At 35.2% G+C, this 20,131-nt stretch overlaps 2 protein-coding genes across 4 annotated transcripts; both read right to left on the reverse strand.

Moving 5' to 3' along the window:
* Window positions 1-683: 683 nt before the first annotated feature.
* Window positions 684-11,853, reverse strand: LOC127803469 (ras-related protein RABB1b). 3 transcript variants are annotated; one of them, XM_052339710.1, is made up of 7 exons: window positions 11,682-11,852; window positions 11,433-11,572; window positions 2,653-2,735; window positions 1,419-1,623; window positions 1,222-1,290; window positions 901-998; window positions 684-718 (listed from the first exon to the last, which is right to left on the reverse strand). In XM_052339710.1, exons 1-6 carry the CDS (start codon window positions 11,725-11,727, stop codon window positions 906-908), a joined length of 636 nt encoding a protein of 211 aa, XP_052195670.1. In that variant the 5' UTR covers window positions 11,728-11,852; the 3' UTR covers window positions 684-718; window positions 901-905. The 3 variants fall into 3 exon arrangements, with proteins under 3 accessions (XP_052195670.1, XP_052195669.1, XP_052195671.1); XM_052339709.1 differs by having other exon boundaries at window positions 684-998; window positions 11,682-11,851; XM_052339711.1 differs by lacking the exons at window positions 684-718; window positions 901-998 and adding an exon at window positions 1,020-1,118 and having other exon boundaries at window positions 11,682-11,853.
* A 660-nt stretch (window positions 11,854-12,513) lies between these two features.
* On the reverse strand, window positions 12,514-15,570 carry LOC127804593 (cytochrome P450 724B1). Its single transcript, XM_052341466.1, has 9 exons — window positions 15,180-15,570; window positions 14,730-15,054; window positions 14,470-14,622; window positions 14,160-14,393; window positions 13,963-14,049; window positions 13,733-13,811; window positions 13,532-13,641; window positions 13,271-13,389; window positions 12,514-13,170 (listed from the first exon to the last, which is right to left on the reverse strand). Exons 1-9 carry the CDS (start codon window positions 15,386-15,388, stop codon window positions 13,068-13,070), a joined length of 1,419 nt encoding a protein of 472 aa, XP_052197426.1. The 5' UTR covers window positions 15,389-15,570; the 3' UTR covers window positions 12,514-13,067.
* Between the last annotated feature and the right edge of the window lie 4,561 nt (window positions 15,571-20,131).

Raw genomic sequence — 20,131 nt, forward strand, 5'->3', positions numbered from 1 at the left:
GAGACATTGATATTACCATAGTTGATGGTTGATACAAAATTGAATAGAATTTGATATATGATGATTAGCTAAAATGTTCTAAATTTTTATATTGGCTGAAATGTTAATTATTCAACAATTCCATTAAGATTCAGCAGCTGGAACCTGCCCAAGCAAACAACGTTTACTTGAAGTCACACCTTTCTAAGGGAACGATGAAGAAGCCCAATATTTGAGAGCATTTCTGCCGTTCAAAATAACTAACTTATATTTATATTTTTATACATGTATTTTTATATTTTTCTTGTAATTATTTACATTTTTTATTATTTTAATTATATTCTTTGAATTTATGTTTTAGAGTCAGTTTAATCCTAGTTTGACAGTTTTTTTGTATAATAATTTAATTTTTTTATTATTTTAATTATATTTCTTAATTTATATTCTCAAATTAATTTAATTTCTATATTTTATATAAACAGAAAATACCATATACTTTATCGTTTCACTTTTTTAAAAAAAAATAAAAATACAAGAATTAAATTAACTTAAAAATATAAAATAAAAATATAGATTTGGCCATTTAGAATACAACACAAGCAAACGAAGCAACATTGTATGAGACTTGGCACCTACGAAATATAACCGGGATTGATGGTCCAGTCGGTGTATTGGTGACAAGTACAAGAACTTGTTGAACGGGGTGGGATAATCGACAATATCATTATCATACACCTACCTGTATATAACAACCAGTCAAAGCAGTCACAAGAAAATAAAGTTTGAATCAGTCACGAGCTGAAATTTGAGCTATACATCCTGAGACGGCAACATTCATTCAACAGTTAATATTCATGTGAGTTGATGACCAGACACACAGAAATTCACAGCGATGGAGTACAGTAGAGGAGCTGTTTTTACATTGATTAGCCACAGCATGGACCTCGCTGTGCAACTGCTCCATCTCTTGCCCCCGATGGACCTTGCTGGCGACCGTACCCAACCTTGATACCAGATGACTGCAATAATTACAGAAGATAGATAGTAATTAAACACGTTTGAGACTGGCAAGACTGGGCCAAAAGCATTTGTTGGAAGAAGTTGACCAAAAGAATTTTGTCACCAGTTCCAAGTGTTTACTGCAAAGGTGCAGAACACAACCAATATGCTAAAAAAATTAGTATTTTACTTCACCATACGATGCCCCCCTTCACCAGACACCAGGTGACTTTGGTACTATACCTCATTGGATACGTCAAAAACGCCCTCTTGGATCTTTTGGAGTATCTTTGCAGCAGTCTTCACAAAAGCCTGTAAAACATCATCTTACATCAAATTCCACATAAACTGAGGACCCAGGCTCCAATGGAGCTTCCAAGCTATAAGCACAAACATAATAAAGTGAGAGCCTTGCTTAAATTTGATTCACGTTATATGACCTCCTCGACATTTTGAGCAGTTCTTGCAGAGGCCTCCAAGAATAAAAGTCCATTTTCCTTAGCAAATTGTTCTCCTTCTTCTTTGCTGACAGCCCTTCGGTGTGCAAGATCAGACTTATTCCCAACAAGCATGATTGTCATGTTGGGGTTTGCATGCTGCCGAGCATCTTCAAGCCAGCTTGCCAGGTGATTAAATGTCTCTCTCCTGGACGGAGAAATACGGCATCATAATGGATTATGATAAGATTCAGAGTTGGGCCTACCGCAAAACCCCAGACGGGAGGAACACACAGATGTGTGTTCATGCAGATGCATGCCAATAATTTAATATAAACTAGTCTCAACTATCTATGGCCTACACTACCACAATAAAGCTTCAAGTCGGGAAACAGGGTAAGACAAAAAACCAATGCTTTTGTTCCTTCATAATGTTGGGTTAGTACCTACTTTTCAGTAGTCCACTTCTACTGTAACAAAAACTACTTGAATTACATCTTCCACTATTGCTGATTTACACAGTAACAGTCAACTGTCACTTGGGATAGCACATAAATACACCAAAACATTCCTTGTCAAGCATAGAAAATTTAGATGGCTTAGAAAACATGTCGGTTCAATGCTTTTCATTGTCTACTCTGGTTACTTTCTAATGCAAAGATTCGCCAGGATCACAGGGGAGGGGAAAAAAACCCTTATACTTTAATGTATTTTCATATCCCCACGTTGTGTGTGCACGCATGAGAGAGAGAGAGAGAGAGATTTTATGGTGGGGGAAGGGACTACACTCCAAATAGGTTCAAGTGTAATGTTAGACTAACAAAATTATCATCCTGACTAGCATGGAGTATTGATATTTTGTTCTTTTACAACTCATGACTGGAATTGTTTTTTATTCTTACTCATGCTGAATCATACAAGGACCAGTTCATCAAGCCTAATCCTCTATATTTCTTTTTTTTTTTTAAAGTAAGTGAAATATAATTGCCCAACAATTTTTTTTTTATAAAAATAAAAACAATCACAAGCCTTAATCCCATTTAGTTAGGGTTGGCAACATGAATTCTAAACCCCCAATTCTCACTATCCATGGCCATATCCCTGTAGAGCAAAATTCCTTATTGGAGAAAAAGGATAGTCAGCTGTAGGGAAAACAAGCAAGGAGCTGCGATGAAACAGAAATCCATGTATATCTGATTGCACTGAAGCAGGTGCAAATATGCATGAATCATCATACCTTGTTATGTCATAAACCAAAAGGGCTCCAGCTGCTCCCCTGTAATAGGATCTGGTGATGGATCTGAAAGACTCCTGCCCAGCCTGAGATAAGTAAAAATAAGTCATTTTTTAAGAAAAATATATTTTATATCAAAATGTAAAAAAAAAAAAAAAATTACTTGACTAAAAAATTTTAGTATGTCATTTTTTTGGGGGGATTTTGAGAGCAAAATTAAAACATTACTATTTTCACAAGAAATCACAAATATAGAGATAAAAACTTTGTTAGAGCTTTTCATATCTGGCTTTTTTACATAAAACATTTTACGTAAATATTTATTATGAAAAATAATTTTTCTCATATATTAACTTTCCTAGTTGGTTGTCATGCATTCTCTCATTCTATATCAACTTTACATGGTATTGAAGCGCTTTAATCCATCAATACCATAAATTTATGTGACAGTAGTTGTGACAGTAGTTGCTCAAAAAGGCTTTAATACATAAATTTACATGTTGAAAATCTGTTGGACCAAAGGAGCCTTCCAGATAATTCATTTTCTACCAACAGTGCTGGTGAAAACCGCTCCATGTGCCAGCCTTTAAATGTAGCCTAACTAGCAGCATAGGAGGCTCACTTGCCGGCATGGCCATTCCAGCCAACCTCAAGTGACCGCCCCCAATAGTTTTGGTTGTGTTCCTTTGTTTATTAACTGACTGATAGGAATGACAAATGGACCCTTGAGTCCATAAATCTGTTTTCTTGGGTTACTCCCACTCATAAAAAAAGGGTATCAATGTTATAGTCCTACACCCCAAAAATTCCATTTGTGCTGATGTTATATTTCTTTTAATCGACACCATAATTTTCAGCCTTATTCCTCTAATAGCCTTGAGGATATTTTTCCCTTCCTATCACATCCTCCCATCCAACCCGCCTTCAAAGTCTCTACTTTATTGGTCTAAATCCTCATCATGTATCCATTGATCCCATTGCCTGCCTCATCCTAAGCTACAGGTGCTTCAAATATGGAGTAGAACAGCAAATCTCCACTGTTCTATTTGAGCAGCCAACTTGGTCTTACCTTCATATCTAAGAGTTAGACCTTTCAGAAAGGTAACATTCTTGTAGTTTCAATTCCAATCTCCAATTTTCTGTCCTATAATTGTCTGTCATCATCACACTCCTTATCTTTAAACTCTATTCCTACTGCTGCATCTGATCTGAAACTGTTATCAAATTTTTAGGTGGACATTCGTAATTGATGAAGATATGCCACTAATCATATGTCAATAGTGTACTCTTTACTTGGAGCAAATCTATAATTGGATGCCAATGGGTCTATACAAACGAAAAGTACATTTAGATAGTAAAATCATTTAAAAAACCAATGTGCTTGGTTTATAGTAACTCCTGGAAAGTACAGTGCCACCGCCAATGAAAATAAGGTCACACATAAGAATGTTCATTTCTAATAGCAATACATGGGTAGGCACACCTTAAATAAAATTGAATACAAGCAAAAGCTCTACAGTAGTGGCTCACTTGGAAATTGAATGTTCTGATAGCACCTAGAAGAAGCCATGAAAAAGTTCCCATACCATGCACAAATCTAATTGTCTCTTCAACAGTACAATATTATTTGTTTCTCATCTTTAAATGTATGGGAATTGATCTCTTCAACGAACTGAAGATATTATTACAGGAATAGGGTTTCTCTGATATTTACAAGCCACTTCAGAAGTCAAGGCAAAACAGCTACATACTATTAAGCATGCGGATGCCTAACATAACTAAGGATCTTGCTCACATATTTTCTTATCATGAACATGCAAAAATGAGAGGGAGGGAGGGGGGGGGGGGGGAGAGAGAGAGAGAGAGAGAGTCAACTTCATATATTGAAATGCAACAAAGTGAAATCAAATGGTGAGATAGGTATAATAATAGATAAGTAATTTCATAACTCCAAACAGAGCACAGCAAAATAAAACACTGAAAGGTAAGTAGCAATTGGACAGAGGATTAGGGGAAAGCAAATAAAATGAAACAGTTTAGGCAGCATACTTAAAGATTGAGAAGATGTAGAAAACATGAATCACCACTGACTGATTAACCAGATCAAATACCACAGGGACCTAAACACATTCTGCAATATTTGGGCCCTATAGAGTGGTGAGGGAGGGGGAACAACAAGAACATTACTATAAGACTCTCGTTGCCTCTCCACTGCACAAATTTATTTGAGTTTTACAAGAAACATGAATATCTTGTTGGAGGTGTGTGCGTGTGTGCGCGCAATGGGTGCTTGTCCCACATCGGTGGGACACAAGGGTTTCTATAGCCTTTTATATCTCATTTTGGCCATATTGGGTTGGGCCCCAAGGGGGTACCCAGCTTTTGTGAAAGGGCGAACCCCTATGCCCTCGCAAGTGCTGCCGTCCGTCTGGGTCGGGTGCGCCAATTATCTTTTAGGGCCCGGTCCAATTTATTTAATTAATTATAAATATTTATTTTTATTTTTGCTTCTCTTCCTCCCGAAGCTTTGTGGATTTCCTTCCACTCCAAGTTTCCTTCCTTGCTAAGTCGGTGGGGTGCTTATATATATATAGGCTGTGGCTGGCTTCTCTAATACATATTTTTGTGTGTGTTGTTTTCCCTTCCTCCAGAAGCTTTCTATTCTCTCTTCCACCCGAAGTAGCTTCTTCCCCAGCTTCTTCTTCTTGAGTTTTTTATTGTTGAGAGCAAGCCCGATTCTGAGTTTTGCTAGCTCCAGTTGTTCGTGGCTGCCGTTCACTGGAGATGTTGTTTCATCCTGTTGAGATAGTTGCCGAAGTTTGCTTGTCGCCAGTGCAGGGCGTTAACTGTCTTCAGGACAGCGCTCAACGCGACTCGACTTGCTTCTGATTCTCCATCTCCTTAACGCTCAAGCTGCAGTGGTTGTCATTTACACTTCAGTTCACCCGGCTTTGTTGTCCTGGTAATATTTTGTTATTGTCCGTTGTTGTTGCTAGGTAGAAGTTGTTTACAGGTTCAAGTTGTTGCTAATGAAGTTTACCTACTGTTATATCAGTGTTTAAATATAGTAATTTACGTTTCATATTCTATATTGGTTGGGACTGTACTCTTGTATTGGGTGGATCACTCCTGGTGTAGTTTATATATATATATACTCTCTGTATTCCTAACAATCTGAAGACAGTTAAAGGAGAGACTAGAAAAGATGGATGCCCCAATTCCTGCGGATGTTGCTGGTGCCGTAGTTACTAGTGCTGCCTCGGGTTCAAACCCGTCGCCTGTTGCTGTCAGTGCTATCTCGGTTTCTCATCTGCCCGCTACTGCTGTTTCTACAATAGCTACCATGCAAGGGGTTAGTTCAACCGTGGCCAAGCCAACCCCACAAATTGAGAAGCCACCGTCGTTTAACGATGAAGATTTTAAAAGATGGCAACAGAAAATGCTTTTCTATCTGACCACGCTGAATCTAGCCCACATCCTCGAAGATGACTGCCCCGTTGTCTCGGAGGAGAACATGACCACTGAGACTGTGGCTGCAAGGGAGGCATGGATGCACTCAGATTTTCTTTGTAAAAATTATATTCTAAGTGGCTTGGCCGACCCACTGTATAATGTGTACTACATTGCATATGCTACTTCCAAGCAACTATGGGAGGCTCTGGAGAAAAAATATAAGCTTGAAGATGCTGGGACCAAGAAATTTCTGGTGGGTAAGTTTCTGGATTATAAGATTGTTGATACCAAATTGGTGGTTGTCATCAACCTAGGGTTCATAACAAGTTTGAAATTGGCAATCGGAAGGATCCGATTGAATAGGACTGAAACAGAATGATTTAAGAGGGAAATTTGGACAGAAATGGGGGAAAGATGTGGAGAGAAATGAGGGAGAGCAATAAAGAGAAACAAGAGGGAGAAGGGAGAGAATTGTAGAGAGAATCAGAATCTCATTTCATCAATTCATGCATAATCATCTCCTCTTACAATGGGCCTTTTTATAGGCATAGGTAGCTCCTTAACTAATTTCTAACAGCACCCATGTGCTCCTAACAAACAACCAAGTATCTCCTAACAAATTAATATAAACCTATTACAATATTACCTCTTTATTATATCCCTATCACAATATGACCCTTTTAATCCTCTTAGGGATATGACAGTGATCAACCAGATGAAGGAACTGCAAATCATCATTAGTGATTTGCATAGTGAAGGATTGGTCATTAATGAGCCATTCTAAGTTGCCGCTGTGATTGAGAAGTTGCCGCCTTCCTGGAAGGATGTCTAGCATGTGCCCGAGATTCGTAAGAATCTAGTGTATGGAACACTGCAGAACAAAAATGGGTTTAAACTCGTTTTTGAGTCTAATAAGTTTACTCTTACCAAGGGGGGAATGTATGTGGGTCGGGGATACCTAGATGATGGCATGTTCAAGTTAAATGTAAAGGCCCAAGTGTCCAAGAAGAATAATAAGAATGACTCTTCTGCTTATATTGTTGAGTCGTATGATGTTTAACATTCAAGATTATGACATGTTAATTATCGTTCCCTCTAAAGAATGGTTAATCTAGGTTATTACCTAGCTTTAACATTGATAAAGAACACAAATGTGAAGTTTGTAATGAATCAAAATTTTCAAGAAAGCCGTTTTCATCTGTGGAATGAAATAGTGAATTACTCAATCTAATTCACAGTGACGTTTGTGACATGAAAAGTACTCCCACTAGAGGTGAAAAGAATTATTTTGTCACATTCATTGATGATTGCAGCAAATTTGCTATGTATATTTACTATGCAGTAAAGATGAGACCTTTGATGTTTTTAAAACATTTAAGGCATAAGTTGAAAATCAACTGGGAAAGAAAATTAAGGTGCTTAGATCAAACAGGGGTGGTGAGTATGAATCGTCAGCTCTGTCTGAGTTCTGTGAATTTCATGGTGTAATCTATCAGACGACAACACCTTATACACCACAATAAAATAGTGTAGTTGAAAAGAAAAATCGAACATTGAAAGACATAGTTAATTGCATGTTAAATAGTTCGGGTTTACCCCATAATTTCTGGGGGGAAGCGTTGTTCACTGCAAATTTCATATTAAATAGAATTCCACATAAAAAGTTTGACAAGTCGCCTTATGAAGTGTGGAATGGTAAGCAACCCTCTTACAAAATCTTGAAAATGTGGGGGTGTTTGGCCAAGGTGCAGATTCCTTTACCTAAAAGGACTAAACTTGGTCCTAAAACTATTGACTGCGTCTTTATAGGCCATGCCTCGCATAGTGCTGCCTATAGGTTCCTAGTAACGAAGTCAGAAATTCCTGATATTAATGTTAATTCGGTTATGGAATCTATAAAAGTGAAGTTCTTTGAGGACATATTCCTTTTAAGGAATATAAATGCAGTGAGAGTGGTTTTAAGAGAACTCATGAGGCAAGTTCTTTAAAAGGCCAAGATGGACAGGAAATTGACATTGAGTCTCGAAGAAGCAAAAGAGCAAAGAAGACCACTTCTTTTGACCCAGATTTTCTAACCTTTGTGTTAGAAGACGAGCTGCAAACCTATGGTGATACAATGTCATCTCTTGATGCTCTTTATTGGAAATAGGCTATTAATAGTGAAATGGATTCCATCTTGCAAAACAATACCTGGGTATTGGTCGATCTACTACCTGGGTGTAAACCAATCGGTTGCAGATGGACTTTCAGAAAGAAATTGAAGGCCAATGGTACTATTGATAAGTACAAAGCTCGGCTGGTAGCTAAAGGCTATCGTTAGAAAGAAGGACAAGACTTCTTTGACACGTATTTTCCAGTAACAAGAATCACGTCTATCAGGATGCTGATTGCTATTGTCGCATTGCATAATTTGGAGATACATCAAATGGATGTAAAAACAACATTCCTGAATGGAGATTTAGAAAAAGAAGTCTACATGGAACAACTGAAGGGTTTGTTGTAAAGGGACATAAAATGATGGTTTGTGAACTAATAAAATCTCTTTATGGGTTGAAATAGACACCCAAACAATGGCATGAGAAGTTTGATCACACAATGTTGTCGAATGGATTTAAGATAAATGAGTGTGATAAATGTGTTTATGTGAAAGTTATAAACCAAGAATGTGTCATTGTGTGTATGTGTATGATATACTAATAATGGGCACGAATCAAAGTGTCATACAATCCACAGAGCAGATGTTGAACTCTCATTTTGACATGAAAGACATTGGTTTTGCTGATGTCATTCTTGGAATCCAAATAATAAGGAATTCCGAATGATATGTACTCTCTCAGTCGCATTACATAGAGAAAGTGCTGAGAAGATTTGGTCACTTCGAGAGTAAGCCGACAGTCATTCCGTTTGACCCAAATTCAAAGTTGAAGAAAAATCATGATGAAGGTGTATCTTCTCTAGAATATGCCAAAGTCGTTGGGAGTCTAATGTACATTATGAATTGTACTAGACGCGACATCGCCTACTTTGTAGGCAGGCTAGCGAGATACACGAGCAATCCTGGGCATGACCTGGGGAGCATTGGTCAGGGTACTAAAGTACTTGAAGTACACCTTGGATTATGGATTGCACTATACAAAATATCCACATGTACTGGAAGGATTTAGTGGTGCTAATTGGATCTCCGACAGCTAAAAGACTAAATCAACCAGTGGGTATGTGTTCACCCTAGGTGGTGTTGCTGTGTCGTGGAAGTCTTCGAAACAGACGTATATAGCACGATCAACCATGGAGTCAGAGTTTATAGCTTTGGATAAAGCAGACGAAGAAGTTGAGTGGTTTCACCATTTTTTTGAAGACATTCCATTATGGCTAAAGCCTGTTAACGCCATTTGCATATTCTGTGACAACTTAACTACCTCAATGAGAACTAAGAATAATATCTACAATGGGAAGTCAAGACAAATTAGGCGTAACCATAACACTCTCAGAGAATTGCTCACCAATGGAATAATCTCCATTAACTACATGAAGTTAAAAGAAAATCTAGTTGATCCTTTAACGAAATGAGTGACTCGTGAGCAAGTCAAATTTACATCGAAGGAAATGGGGCTAAAGCCTTTAAAATGACTTTTCTGGTGGTAACTAAACCTAGTTGATTGGAGATCCCAAGATCTAGGTTAAATTGGCCAACTGGCTAGAATAAGTCATAGGTGACGCGCTAAGAAACTTCTAGTTTCTCCCCATGTCTCGAAAATTGGAGAATATGTCATGTCGATGTTAAAGGGAAGGTTAATATCTTGGAATAAGAGGAGTAGTGACGGGGTACTCTCAGTTAATGCTTCCCTATATGAGAGTAGAAGTGGGGTCGCTTCTATAAGAACTGTTCAATGAGTTGGGTTCTCTAAAGCTCTCATGAATCTTAAGATGTTATCCAGACCAAAATGGATACAATCGTATAGAATTCAGTGGGTCAAGACAAGTTGCGTGTGATGTCTATTTCTCGATTTACCTCAAAAAGGATAGTTCAAGAGCCAATCTCACTATTTCTTCGGTAAGTTCGATAGATATTCACTAAGGAAGATTCAAGTTCAAAAGACACCTTATTGATGTATAACTTGACTATTTGCTCTCAGTGATTATGTGTTGTTTTGTATGATTTCCACACACATACACTTATGTGGGGGATTCTTATAGGCAAGGGCGGATCTAGAAATCTATGTAAGCAGAGGCTAAAATTGTTTTTTGAGGTATAAAATTACACATCACAAATTTTGGGGTGGGTTGAATTTTTTTTTTGACTGAATAATTAGTAAAATTTATTATTTTTACATTAAAAAATTATTTTTAATTGTGAGCTACCCTAGGCTCATGCATGGATCCGCCCCAGCTTATAGGTGTGTGTGTGCGCGCACGCGCGCGCGCAGTGGGTGCTTGTCCCACATCGATGGGACACAAGGGTTTCTATAGCCTTTTATATCTCATTTTGGCCATATTGGGTTGGGCCCCAAGGGGTAGCCAGATTTTGTGAGTGGGCGATCCCCTATGCCCTCACACGCGTCGCTGCCACCTGCCGTCTGTCCAATCGATCGGATGAGCAGGTCAAGTCAGGTGCGCCGGCTTCCTCTTCTCAAATTTTCTATCGCTGAGAGCAAACCTGGTTCTAAGTTATACTAGCTCCGATTGTTCGTGGTTGTTGTTCACCGAGACAGTCGCCAAAGTCTGCTAGCCACCAATGCATGGCGTTAACTGTCTTCAGGACAACGCTCAACGCGACTCGACCTGCTTCTACTTCTCCATCTCCTTAACGGTCCAGCTGCGGTGGTTGTCATTTACGCTTCAGTTCACCCGGCTTTGCTGTCCTGGTAATATTTTGTTATTGTCTGTTGTTGTTGCTGGGTAGAAGCTGTTTACAGGTTCAAGTTGTTGCTGTTGAAGTTTACCTACTGTTATATCAGTGTTTAAATATAGTAATTTACGTTTCATATTCTGTATTGGTTGGGACTGTACTCTTGTATTGGGTGGATCATTCCTGGTGTAGTTTATATATATATACTCTCCGTATTCCTAAAATATCTTGAAATTTAAGATGCCCTTGTCCTTAAGATAAAGATGGCGTTCCTAAAGGATCGGCTCAAACGCCCTGAAATCATTCTTAATCGACCGCAGAATTCAGGCGCAAAAAGCTTACAAAAATTGACTAGAAGTATAAGATAGCAAAAAAATAATAACACAAATTATTTACTGAATTAACAAACACAACGGGAATTTAAAACGCAACAAGTCGAATTAAAAGCAGAGAAAAAGTGAAGTTAAAGTAGGGCGCAAGTTACAGTATCCCAAATCTGGAGCTTAATTGGCCGGCCGTCGATGGTAACCATGCGGGCACCGAACTCGACACCGATAGTGAGATCGTGCACTGGCTGGAACCTCTTGTCCGTAAATTGCAATAACAGACATGATTTCCCCACACCTGCCCGCACAAAACAGCACAAATTTCAAACTCCAACGCAAGCAGACAGGAATAATTAGGGTTTCATCATCAACAACACGAGAGAGAGAGAGAGAGAGATAGTCCATGCCTGTGTCTCCGATGATTATGTACTTGAAAAGATAGTCGTACGACATTTACGGCTTCGTGAGGAGCGGCGATGGCGAGAGAGAAGTCGGCTATGGAGGCCCGTTAACTCAAAAGCAATCCGCAGTGGAGAGAGATAGAGACAGAGAGAGAGAGTCTCAGAGCGTTGGGGTATTTAAACACCGACAAGATAAAGATTTGCTTCTAAACACGCAAAATGGCCGTTGTTTATCCTTCAGGTTCCCGTCCATTGTCGATTATTCTTTCCTAATTAATTTTTAAACCCAAAAATTAAATATTTATAATTATGATCTTGTATATAATTAATCTCATATTATATTAACTGATTAGTATGTTGATTGCAATTAAATTAGCTTAAGCCTCCGATTGAAATGAACTTATCTTAAAATTCAAATTTTATTTTTTATTGATAAATAAATAATTATATTTATAATAGCATTTATTTAAAATATAAAATTCAAATCAATCTACACCAGATTAAAATAAATGATTATATTTGTTATTTTTTAATTAGCGCGCACCTTCTTATATTTTTCATTTTTTTATTATTTTTAAAAAAATTAACCAATTTTCAATGGGGAGACTTGTATTTTTCTCTGTAATTATTATTTAATTTTTTATTATTTTAATTATACTTTTATATTTATATTTTTAATTTAATTTAATTTTATATTTTAATATTTTTTAATTATTTTTATTACACATATGTATTTACATTTTTAGTCAATTTAACTTATATATATTGATGTGTAAAAAAAGATAAAATCAGATGAGTAATTTAATTTTTTTATTTGTTTTATATGTTAAAATATAAAAATTAAATTAAATTAAAAATATATATATAAGTATAATCGAAATAATAAAAAATTTAAATAATTATAAAAAAATATTAAATTACATAACCAAAAATATACACTTTGCCATCTCCTACACATTAATAGTCATGAGATGATGGGCCATGCCAATGGGCTGGCCTTTCCCCCACAAATGGCCCATTCCAATTCTACAGCCCGGTTGGACATCCAAATGTTAATAACAACCTCTTTGAATCTTAAATCTTCCATTTTGTTTGTTTACTTATTATATACTTGATATTTCATCACATAAAGATATAAATTTTTTTATAAAAAAAGTGATATTTTGCTCGAAATGATTGGTGGAGTGGGTGAAATAACTACTTTGCACTGACGCAAAATGAGTGACTTCATTTATATAAAGGCTAATCCTTTTTGCTATTGATTAAGAAGAGATTAAGAAGAACATTTATTCATGGAGGTGACTATTATGTAATATATATATATATACTAGCCCAAAATCCCATTAGCTAGAAGAGCCTGCTTCTTCTTCTTCTTCTTCTTCTTCTTCTTCTTCACACGATTGGCTTGTCTGTTGGGTCTATTTCAAGCAACAGACCTCTCTTGAAGTCCAAGTAAGGGCAAGAGATTGGGGACTCATCGCCCTTAGTTTTCCACCTGCCCCAGTTAACGAATGCATACCCACAAGTTAGATGGATAAATTAATGAGGCTTTAATATCATTCTCTAAGTTAAAAAGAAATTAATGAAGATGGTACCCATAGTTTAGGACAAGATGATGAAGGAAAAACGCAGTCTCGACCCTAGCAAGATCAACACCGGGGCACAGCCGGGAGCCACCACCGAATGGGGCTACCTTCTTGTTAATTGTTTGATCCTATCACATGCACGGTGACAACCCAAATTAATAAACTTAGAAGAAGGAAACTATTAATTACTGGATATATGATTATATATAAATATATATATAGCCATTTAGAGGGTGTTAATTATATGGGCATAATTAAGGGAATACTTACAACCACCCATCTGGAAGGATCAAACTCTGAGGGATTCTGATGGAGGGATGGATCGAGATGTGCTCCACTGAGGACAGGAAGGACTTTCCATCCTGCAGGGATCAGATATTCTGCTAAAAATACACGCATACGTAAGCAGCCGGATTTGTTAATTAATTATAAATCAAGAAATTAAGCAATATTAATTAATTAATTAATTACCTTTAAATTGGACATCCTGAATGGCCTTCCTGTGCACAAATTTAACCAAATTTCCGCATCTAAGTGCTTCAGATATGACCTGTAGTGCGGAAACTTTCAACAATTTTATCATACAATTTTCATGCAAAATTATGTAATTATATATATAAGTAGAGATTAAGAAGAAGAAGAAGAAGAAACAAAAGGAAACATATCAGTTAATTCAATTAATTAATTATGGGTTTAATTACATGAGAGGTGAACTCCATTTGCTTGTAATCTTCCATGCTCAAGGGTTCCCCGTCCTTCTTGCCTCTCCTCAGAGTTTGATGTTCTTCCTGAATCGCAATAGAAAGTTAGCCCCAATTAGCATAATTAAGGAGATCGAGGAATTACAAGTAGTTAATTGATTAACTAACAAAGATTGTTAATGTTAAAATTAATAAACCTTCAGTTTTTGAAGAACAGATGGTGCCTTGGCAGTGAAGTAGATTACTAGGCCCAGAAGCCCAGAAGTTGTCTCATAACCAGCCAGCAGAATGTCCAATGCCACATTCCTCCTCTCCTCATCACTTAGATTTTCTTTCTGCATTATCTCGTCCAGAAACTCCCCCTTGAAGAGCCCCATTTCCTTCCTTTCTCTCATGATCTCTCCCAGCGTCGACAAGAGTCTTGCTCTAGCCTGCAAATTGATTAAACACATCAATTAAGCCACTACGTATTGATTAATATCTTCAATCTACAGCAATTGATAAAACCTTGATGGCCTTGGCGTAAGGTGTTCCAGGGACGTAGAGCGGCACGGACACGAAACCCTTCATGAAGGTGAGGAAGTCTTCCAGTATTCTTGGAGCTAGCGGGTCCTCTGGCTCAATATCCAGCACATACTTCAACATGATGTACAACGTAAACTGCATGATCCATCGAATCATGGAATTTAAGGAACAGTCAAATGATATATATATATATATATATTGATATATGAATGTTAATGTGTGTTTTTATGGTGTTTGATTACCCTTTTGGCTTCTTTGTAGAAGGAAACTTCTTGGTGGGTTTTCCATGATTCCATAAGCGAGATTGACAACTTCTCCACGTAGCGGAGGAAATCAGGCCTGGACTTGGAGGTGCTGATGAAGTTGACGGCGACGCTTCTAAGCTTCCGGTGGAGGTCGCTGGAGACGATCATTATGGATAGCTTCCCAGCAATATCGACGACGGGCTTGGGGTAGCTGCTGCGGAACAGCTTCCCTTCGTTCTGAAGAACGAACGTATTGAAATCGTGATCGCATGAGACTATTGTCGGAGAGCCGAAAAGATGCGACCTGAAAACCCTTCCATAGCTGGAAAAAGGACAAATTAAAGAAAGCCCTTGAAGTATATAACATATATACATACATACATACATACATATATGTGTGTGTACAAATCGAAAGGAAGAGATCGGAAGAGAAGAAAGGAAGCTGACCGAGAGCAATGGCTCTCCAGGAAGCTTCCAATAGAGTACGATTCATGCGGCCTGAGATACCCAAAAGTTTCCCCAAGAAAGGGCAATCCCATGCTCCCACAGGGAACGCTTGAAGGCAGTTGTTTGCTCGAGAGCAACAACTTGAGAAAGGCTAAAACCAGTGAGAAGCCGAGCAGCAGGCTGAGAGCCACAGCCAGAGGTCCTATCATGGTGCCTAAATCACTGCAGGTTTCGCTTAACTTGGCCCAACCTAAAGAAGAAGAAGAAGAAGTAGAAGATAAAGTTAACAATTTGGTGTTGCTGATGGCTAATGCAGTTTCTTCATTTCACAGGCTTGTCCCTCATGCAACAACTAATATATGGCAACGAAATCCTGGTCATTAATGGCTCTCTTATCTTCTTTCCATCAAAATCATTGAAAGGCTATATATGATATATATACATATATATGTAAGTTAATTACCAAATATTATTTGAGGTCAAGAGGAGCAATGAATTGTGGTTGAAATTTACTAACTAAACATTTAAATTCTTAGACCCATTTACTTATTTATTTTTATAAATACCCTTTTTCATTTGATGTATAATATTTATAGGGATTTCTCACTTTGTTACGTTAGATTACTTTTACGTTCTCCTCCCCTTTTCCATTTTTGTGATATAAATCGAGAGATAATACATAGAATATGGTATATAATATTAAATTTAGTAATGTGTAATAATATTTTTAAAGTCAGCAAGATATATATCAGTTAAAATAACAATTGAGAATACTATAGCAATATGTCATTTTTTTTTTAAGTATAACAATGTGTCATTAATTGCTACCAAGAACTCCATATAGTAGCTTACAAAACTGGCGTCCAATGGGTATTGAAAAGAAAGTATGTGGATGGGAAGAAAAAGGATAAGGAAGACCTCTTTAGTAATATATATCTTGAACATTATTTGGTTTATAATATCAAACTATATCTCGTTATCTAAAATATTATAGGAGACTTATCTTTTTACATCAGGATAAACGTCGAGAATATCTCATCATTCATGTGTCACTACTCTGTATATAGATATACGGTTAGATAAAGATCAACTCTACGACTACCATCGTAATATTTGACTTTTAACTAAGAAGAAATGTTGAACTTGACCTCAATCATTTTGTCTTTTATACCTCCATACGTGTGCTCATGGGAAATTCACTTAAACTATATAAAAGAATTGATGGATTGACGCCTTAAAGCAGAGCATCAAGGGAACAAACTCGGGTTAAATTCCACGACAAAAGGGCAAAAGTTTCCAATTGCATTCATTAGATTCATGTTGCTTTTATGTGTGGTTTTGATGCTGATGTTCTCAATGTGCACCCGACCACTCACTTGGCTTACTCGATGGGGTTGTTTAATTTTGTGTTCCATGTCGTCTTTGTTACCAAATTAAAACATTTTATTACCTGTCTAGTTTGGTAACTAAGTATATATGCCTAAATGTTAAAAAAAATTAGTGTTCATTCAGTATGGATTAGTCTGGCATGACAGTAGATCAGATTAGGTCGAGAACCAAATTCCTAAAGATTTTGGGTAAAAAACCAAATTCCTAATGCAAATATTAGATGTACACTAATCCAATTCAATCCGTACTCATTGTTTTTTCTTATATTTAATATAAAATTTAAAATATATATTATATAAATTAACTACTGTCTTTTACTTCAATCCTAAACCAACACTAGAGTGAATCGATTCAAACCAAATCAAAATTAATTATAGTTAATATTAAGACTAACTTAAACTGATTTTTCATTTAAATACACTTAACAATAGGCTAATTTTTTTTTTTTTTGTACTTTTATGTTTTTTTCTGTGATTATTTGAACTTTTTGTTATTTTGATTACACTCATATATTTGCATTTTCAAATCAATTTAACCCTAATACTATGACATTTTTTTGCATGACAATTCAAACTTTTTATTGTTTCGCTTACACCCCTGTATTTGTATTTTTGAATCAATTTAACTCCTTTTACTTTGACATGTAAAAAGAAAAAGTTAAATTGACTCATCTCATTTTATCTTTTTTTTATACACATTAAAGTATATGAATTAAATTAACTAAAAAATATAAGTGCATAAATATAATAAAAATAACAAAAAGTTTGAGTTGTCACAAAAAAATAAAAGTATAAAGATTAAATTAACTTTAAAATGAAGATTTAAATAATTTAAATAATTATAAAAAATAAAAAATACAAAAAAAATATGAATTTGACCCTAAAAATATAGATCACACCAAATCAAAATTAATTATAATTAATATTAAGACTAAAAAACTAAAACTTATTTTTCATTTAAATACACTTAATTATAGGCTAAATTCATATTTTTGTTTTTATACTTTTACATTTTTTTTATGTGATTACTCAATTTTTTTTATTTTAATTACAGCCATGTATATGTATTTTTGAATTAATTTAATTTTTATACTTTTATCTTTTTTTTTTATATGATAACTCAAATTTTTTGTTATTTCAATTACACCCACGTATTTACAATTTTTTAGTCAATTTAACTCCATATATTTTGACTGATAAAAATAAAAGGTTAAATTAACTATTTTATTTTATATTTTTAAGTTAAATTAACTAAAAAATATAATTGCAGTGTAATAAAAATAACAAAAAATTGTAATTGCCAAAAAAAAAAGTGAAAGTAACTTTAAAATATAAATCTAAACATTTTAAATAATTATAAAAAAAATAAAAATATGAGTTTGATCCTAACAAATATCACCCACTAAGGGGGAATGTTGTCTTTACTGTGTCACGCTCAGCAGTGGACACTGGTGCACGTGCAATGGAGTTGGGACCCATGAAGAGACAGAAGGATTCGCATGCTTCTAGAAGACCCACCCATTGAGCTATCCAGCTGGACATACATGCATTTGATATATGTTTCACACTTAAAACTCCTACAATTAAAGGGTAAGTTGAGCTACCCATTGAGCCACACTTAGATGATAAGTTGTATTTGAATGAGATTTATGAGTGTAGACACTATGATGAATCAAAGGTTAGATTCAATGTGCCATGTCTTACGGTGCTTTGTTAATTTTTTATTTTTTTATCAACAAAATAAATATTACTGATAAAAAATATTTTAATATTTTTAAAAAATAGTTTATTTTCTAAATTATCCACACACAAAAAACATGTCGCAAGATATCTAAGTTTGGATATGAGTTTGATTTGGCATAGTCCAACTCATTAGATCTCCCCCATTTTAAAATAAGATATTTGCTTGTTTATGTTAGTTAAAGATATACAATTTATTCATTTATCAGCCACGATCATGACTTTCTTTTGCTTTATAATATATGCTTATACAAAATTATGAATTTTAAGATATCTAGGTTTGGGTATGAGTTTAATCGAGTATAGCCCACTTCATTAGATTTGTCCCAATTTAAAATTAGATCTTTGTTTATTTATGTTGATTCATGAGTTTCAAGATATTTAAGTTTGGGTATGAATTTAATCTAGCATAACCCACTTTATTATATCTCTCCCAATGTAAAATAAGATCTTTGTTTCTTTATATTGATTCACAATTTGCGATTTATTCATTTACCTTGCACGATTATATGATCTTTATTTACTTCACAGTATGTTTATACAAAAGTTATGAATTTCAAGATATCTAGATTTGGGTATGACTTCAATTCAACATAGTCCACTTCATTAGATCTGTCATAATTTAGAATTAGATTTTTGCTTGTTTATGTTGATTCATGAATTACGATTTGATCATTCACTCAGCATAATTATAACTTTATTTTATTTTACAATATATCTATGCAAAAGTTATGAATTTCAAGACATCTAGATTCGGATACGAGTTCAATTCAACATAGTCCACTTTATTAGATTTGCCTAGATTTAAAATTAGATCTTGACTTGTTTATGTTGGTTCATAAACCTCAATTTGATCATCCACTAGCATAATCAAAAGTTTTTTTTTATTTTACAATATGTTTATACAAAAGTTATAAATTTCAAAAAATAAATACGTTATTTTTATTATACATTATTACATATAAATCATTGAGTTCTATTTTAAAAATTGAGACTCACTTAATCGTCAAAAGATATATCAAGAGACGAAGAATTTTACCCGAAAATTTGATGGTACTCAACTCCAAACATAATAAATTATACTTTGTTTATAAAAATGTTTTGACTTTTGAGATGGTGAGGACAAAATGACTTCCATGAACCATTATTAAAAGGCTCGTCCTTTTGAGAATAATCATGAGAGGGGCAGATTGCACGTTTGGTGGGTACAAAGCATTCATTATTAATGATCCTTTTGTCCCCATTTGGATTAAGTATATGAGCTGCCACAATACAATAGAAAGAGAGCTTTTGATGCCTCTTACTTACAAAAAGCCTCTGACTGCGGCCACACTTTCATCTAATTCAGTTTTTCGCGGATCCACTTGCACATCTCTTTTAGTTTTTTTTTTTATTCAATTTAAAATATTAAATTAAAGGTCAAATTCATATTTGTTTCTCTAAATTTTATACGAAAAGTCTACCATCTTTCTAAATTTTAAATTTAACTTATTAAATTCTTAATTTTTATAATTTATACCTATTAACTACTTAATTATTTACTACATTAAGCATCTAAGAGACATACCATTGAGTATGTAAAAATAAAATAGTTAAACATTATATGTCCAATAGTCACTTGATTACAAATTCATCAATAAATAAGTTATGAGTAATAAGTTGGAGCAAAAATAACGAGAAAATATGGGTTGGTTGCAATTCGTGGATCATCGATTAGAGTAAAGAAAACGAAAACAAGTGGGTCAACAGTGACTCATGCGTTGCTAGTTGGGACGAAGAGGATGAAAAATGGTTAGTTAGTTGTGACTCACAAGTCACCGATTA

The sequence above is a fragment of the Diospyros lotus genome, chromosome 6 (assembly GCF_014633365.1).
Source record: "Diospyros lotus cultivar Yz01 chromosome 6, ASM1463336v1, whole genome shotgun sequence".
In the NCBI taxonomy this organism is placed as follows: domain Eukaryota; kingdom Viridiplantae; phylum Streptophyta; class Magnoliopsida; order Ericales; family Ebenaceae; genus Diospyros; species Diospyros lotus.

Coding starts and splice junctions, on each gene's coding strand:
- LOC127803469 (XM_052339710.1), bottom strand. CDS start 11,727: ATGTCGTACGACTATCTTTTCAAGTACATAATCATCGGAGACACAG. Junction 11,573..11,681: donor CATAATCATCGGAGACACAG/GCATGGACTATC, acceptor TTGTGCGGGCAG/GTGTGGGGAAATCATGTCTG. Junction 1,291..1,418: donor CTGCTCAAAATGTCGAGGAG/GTCATATAACGT, acceptor GATGTTTTACAG/GCTTTTGTGAAGACTGCTGC.
- LOC127804593 (XM_052341466.1), bottom strand. CDS start 15,388: ATGATAGGACCTCTGGCTGTGGCTCTCAGCCTGCTGCTCGGCTTCTCA. Junction 14,394..14,469: donor CTTACGCCAAGGCCATCAAG/GTTTTATCAATT, acceptor ATCAATTTGCAG/GCTAGAGCAAGACTCTTGTC. Junction 13,642..13,732: donor TCAGGATGTCCAATTTAAAG/GTAATTAATTAA, acceptor TATTTTTAGCAG/AATATCTGATCCCTGCAGGA.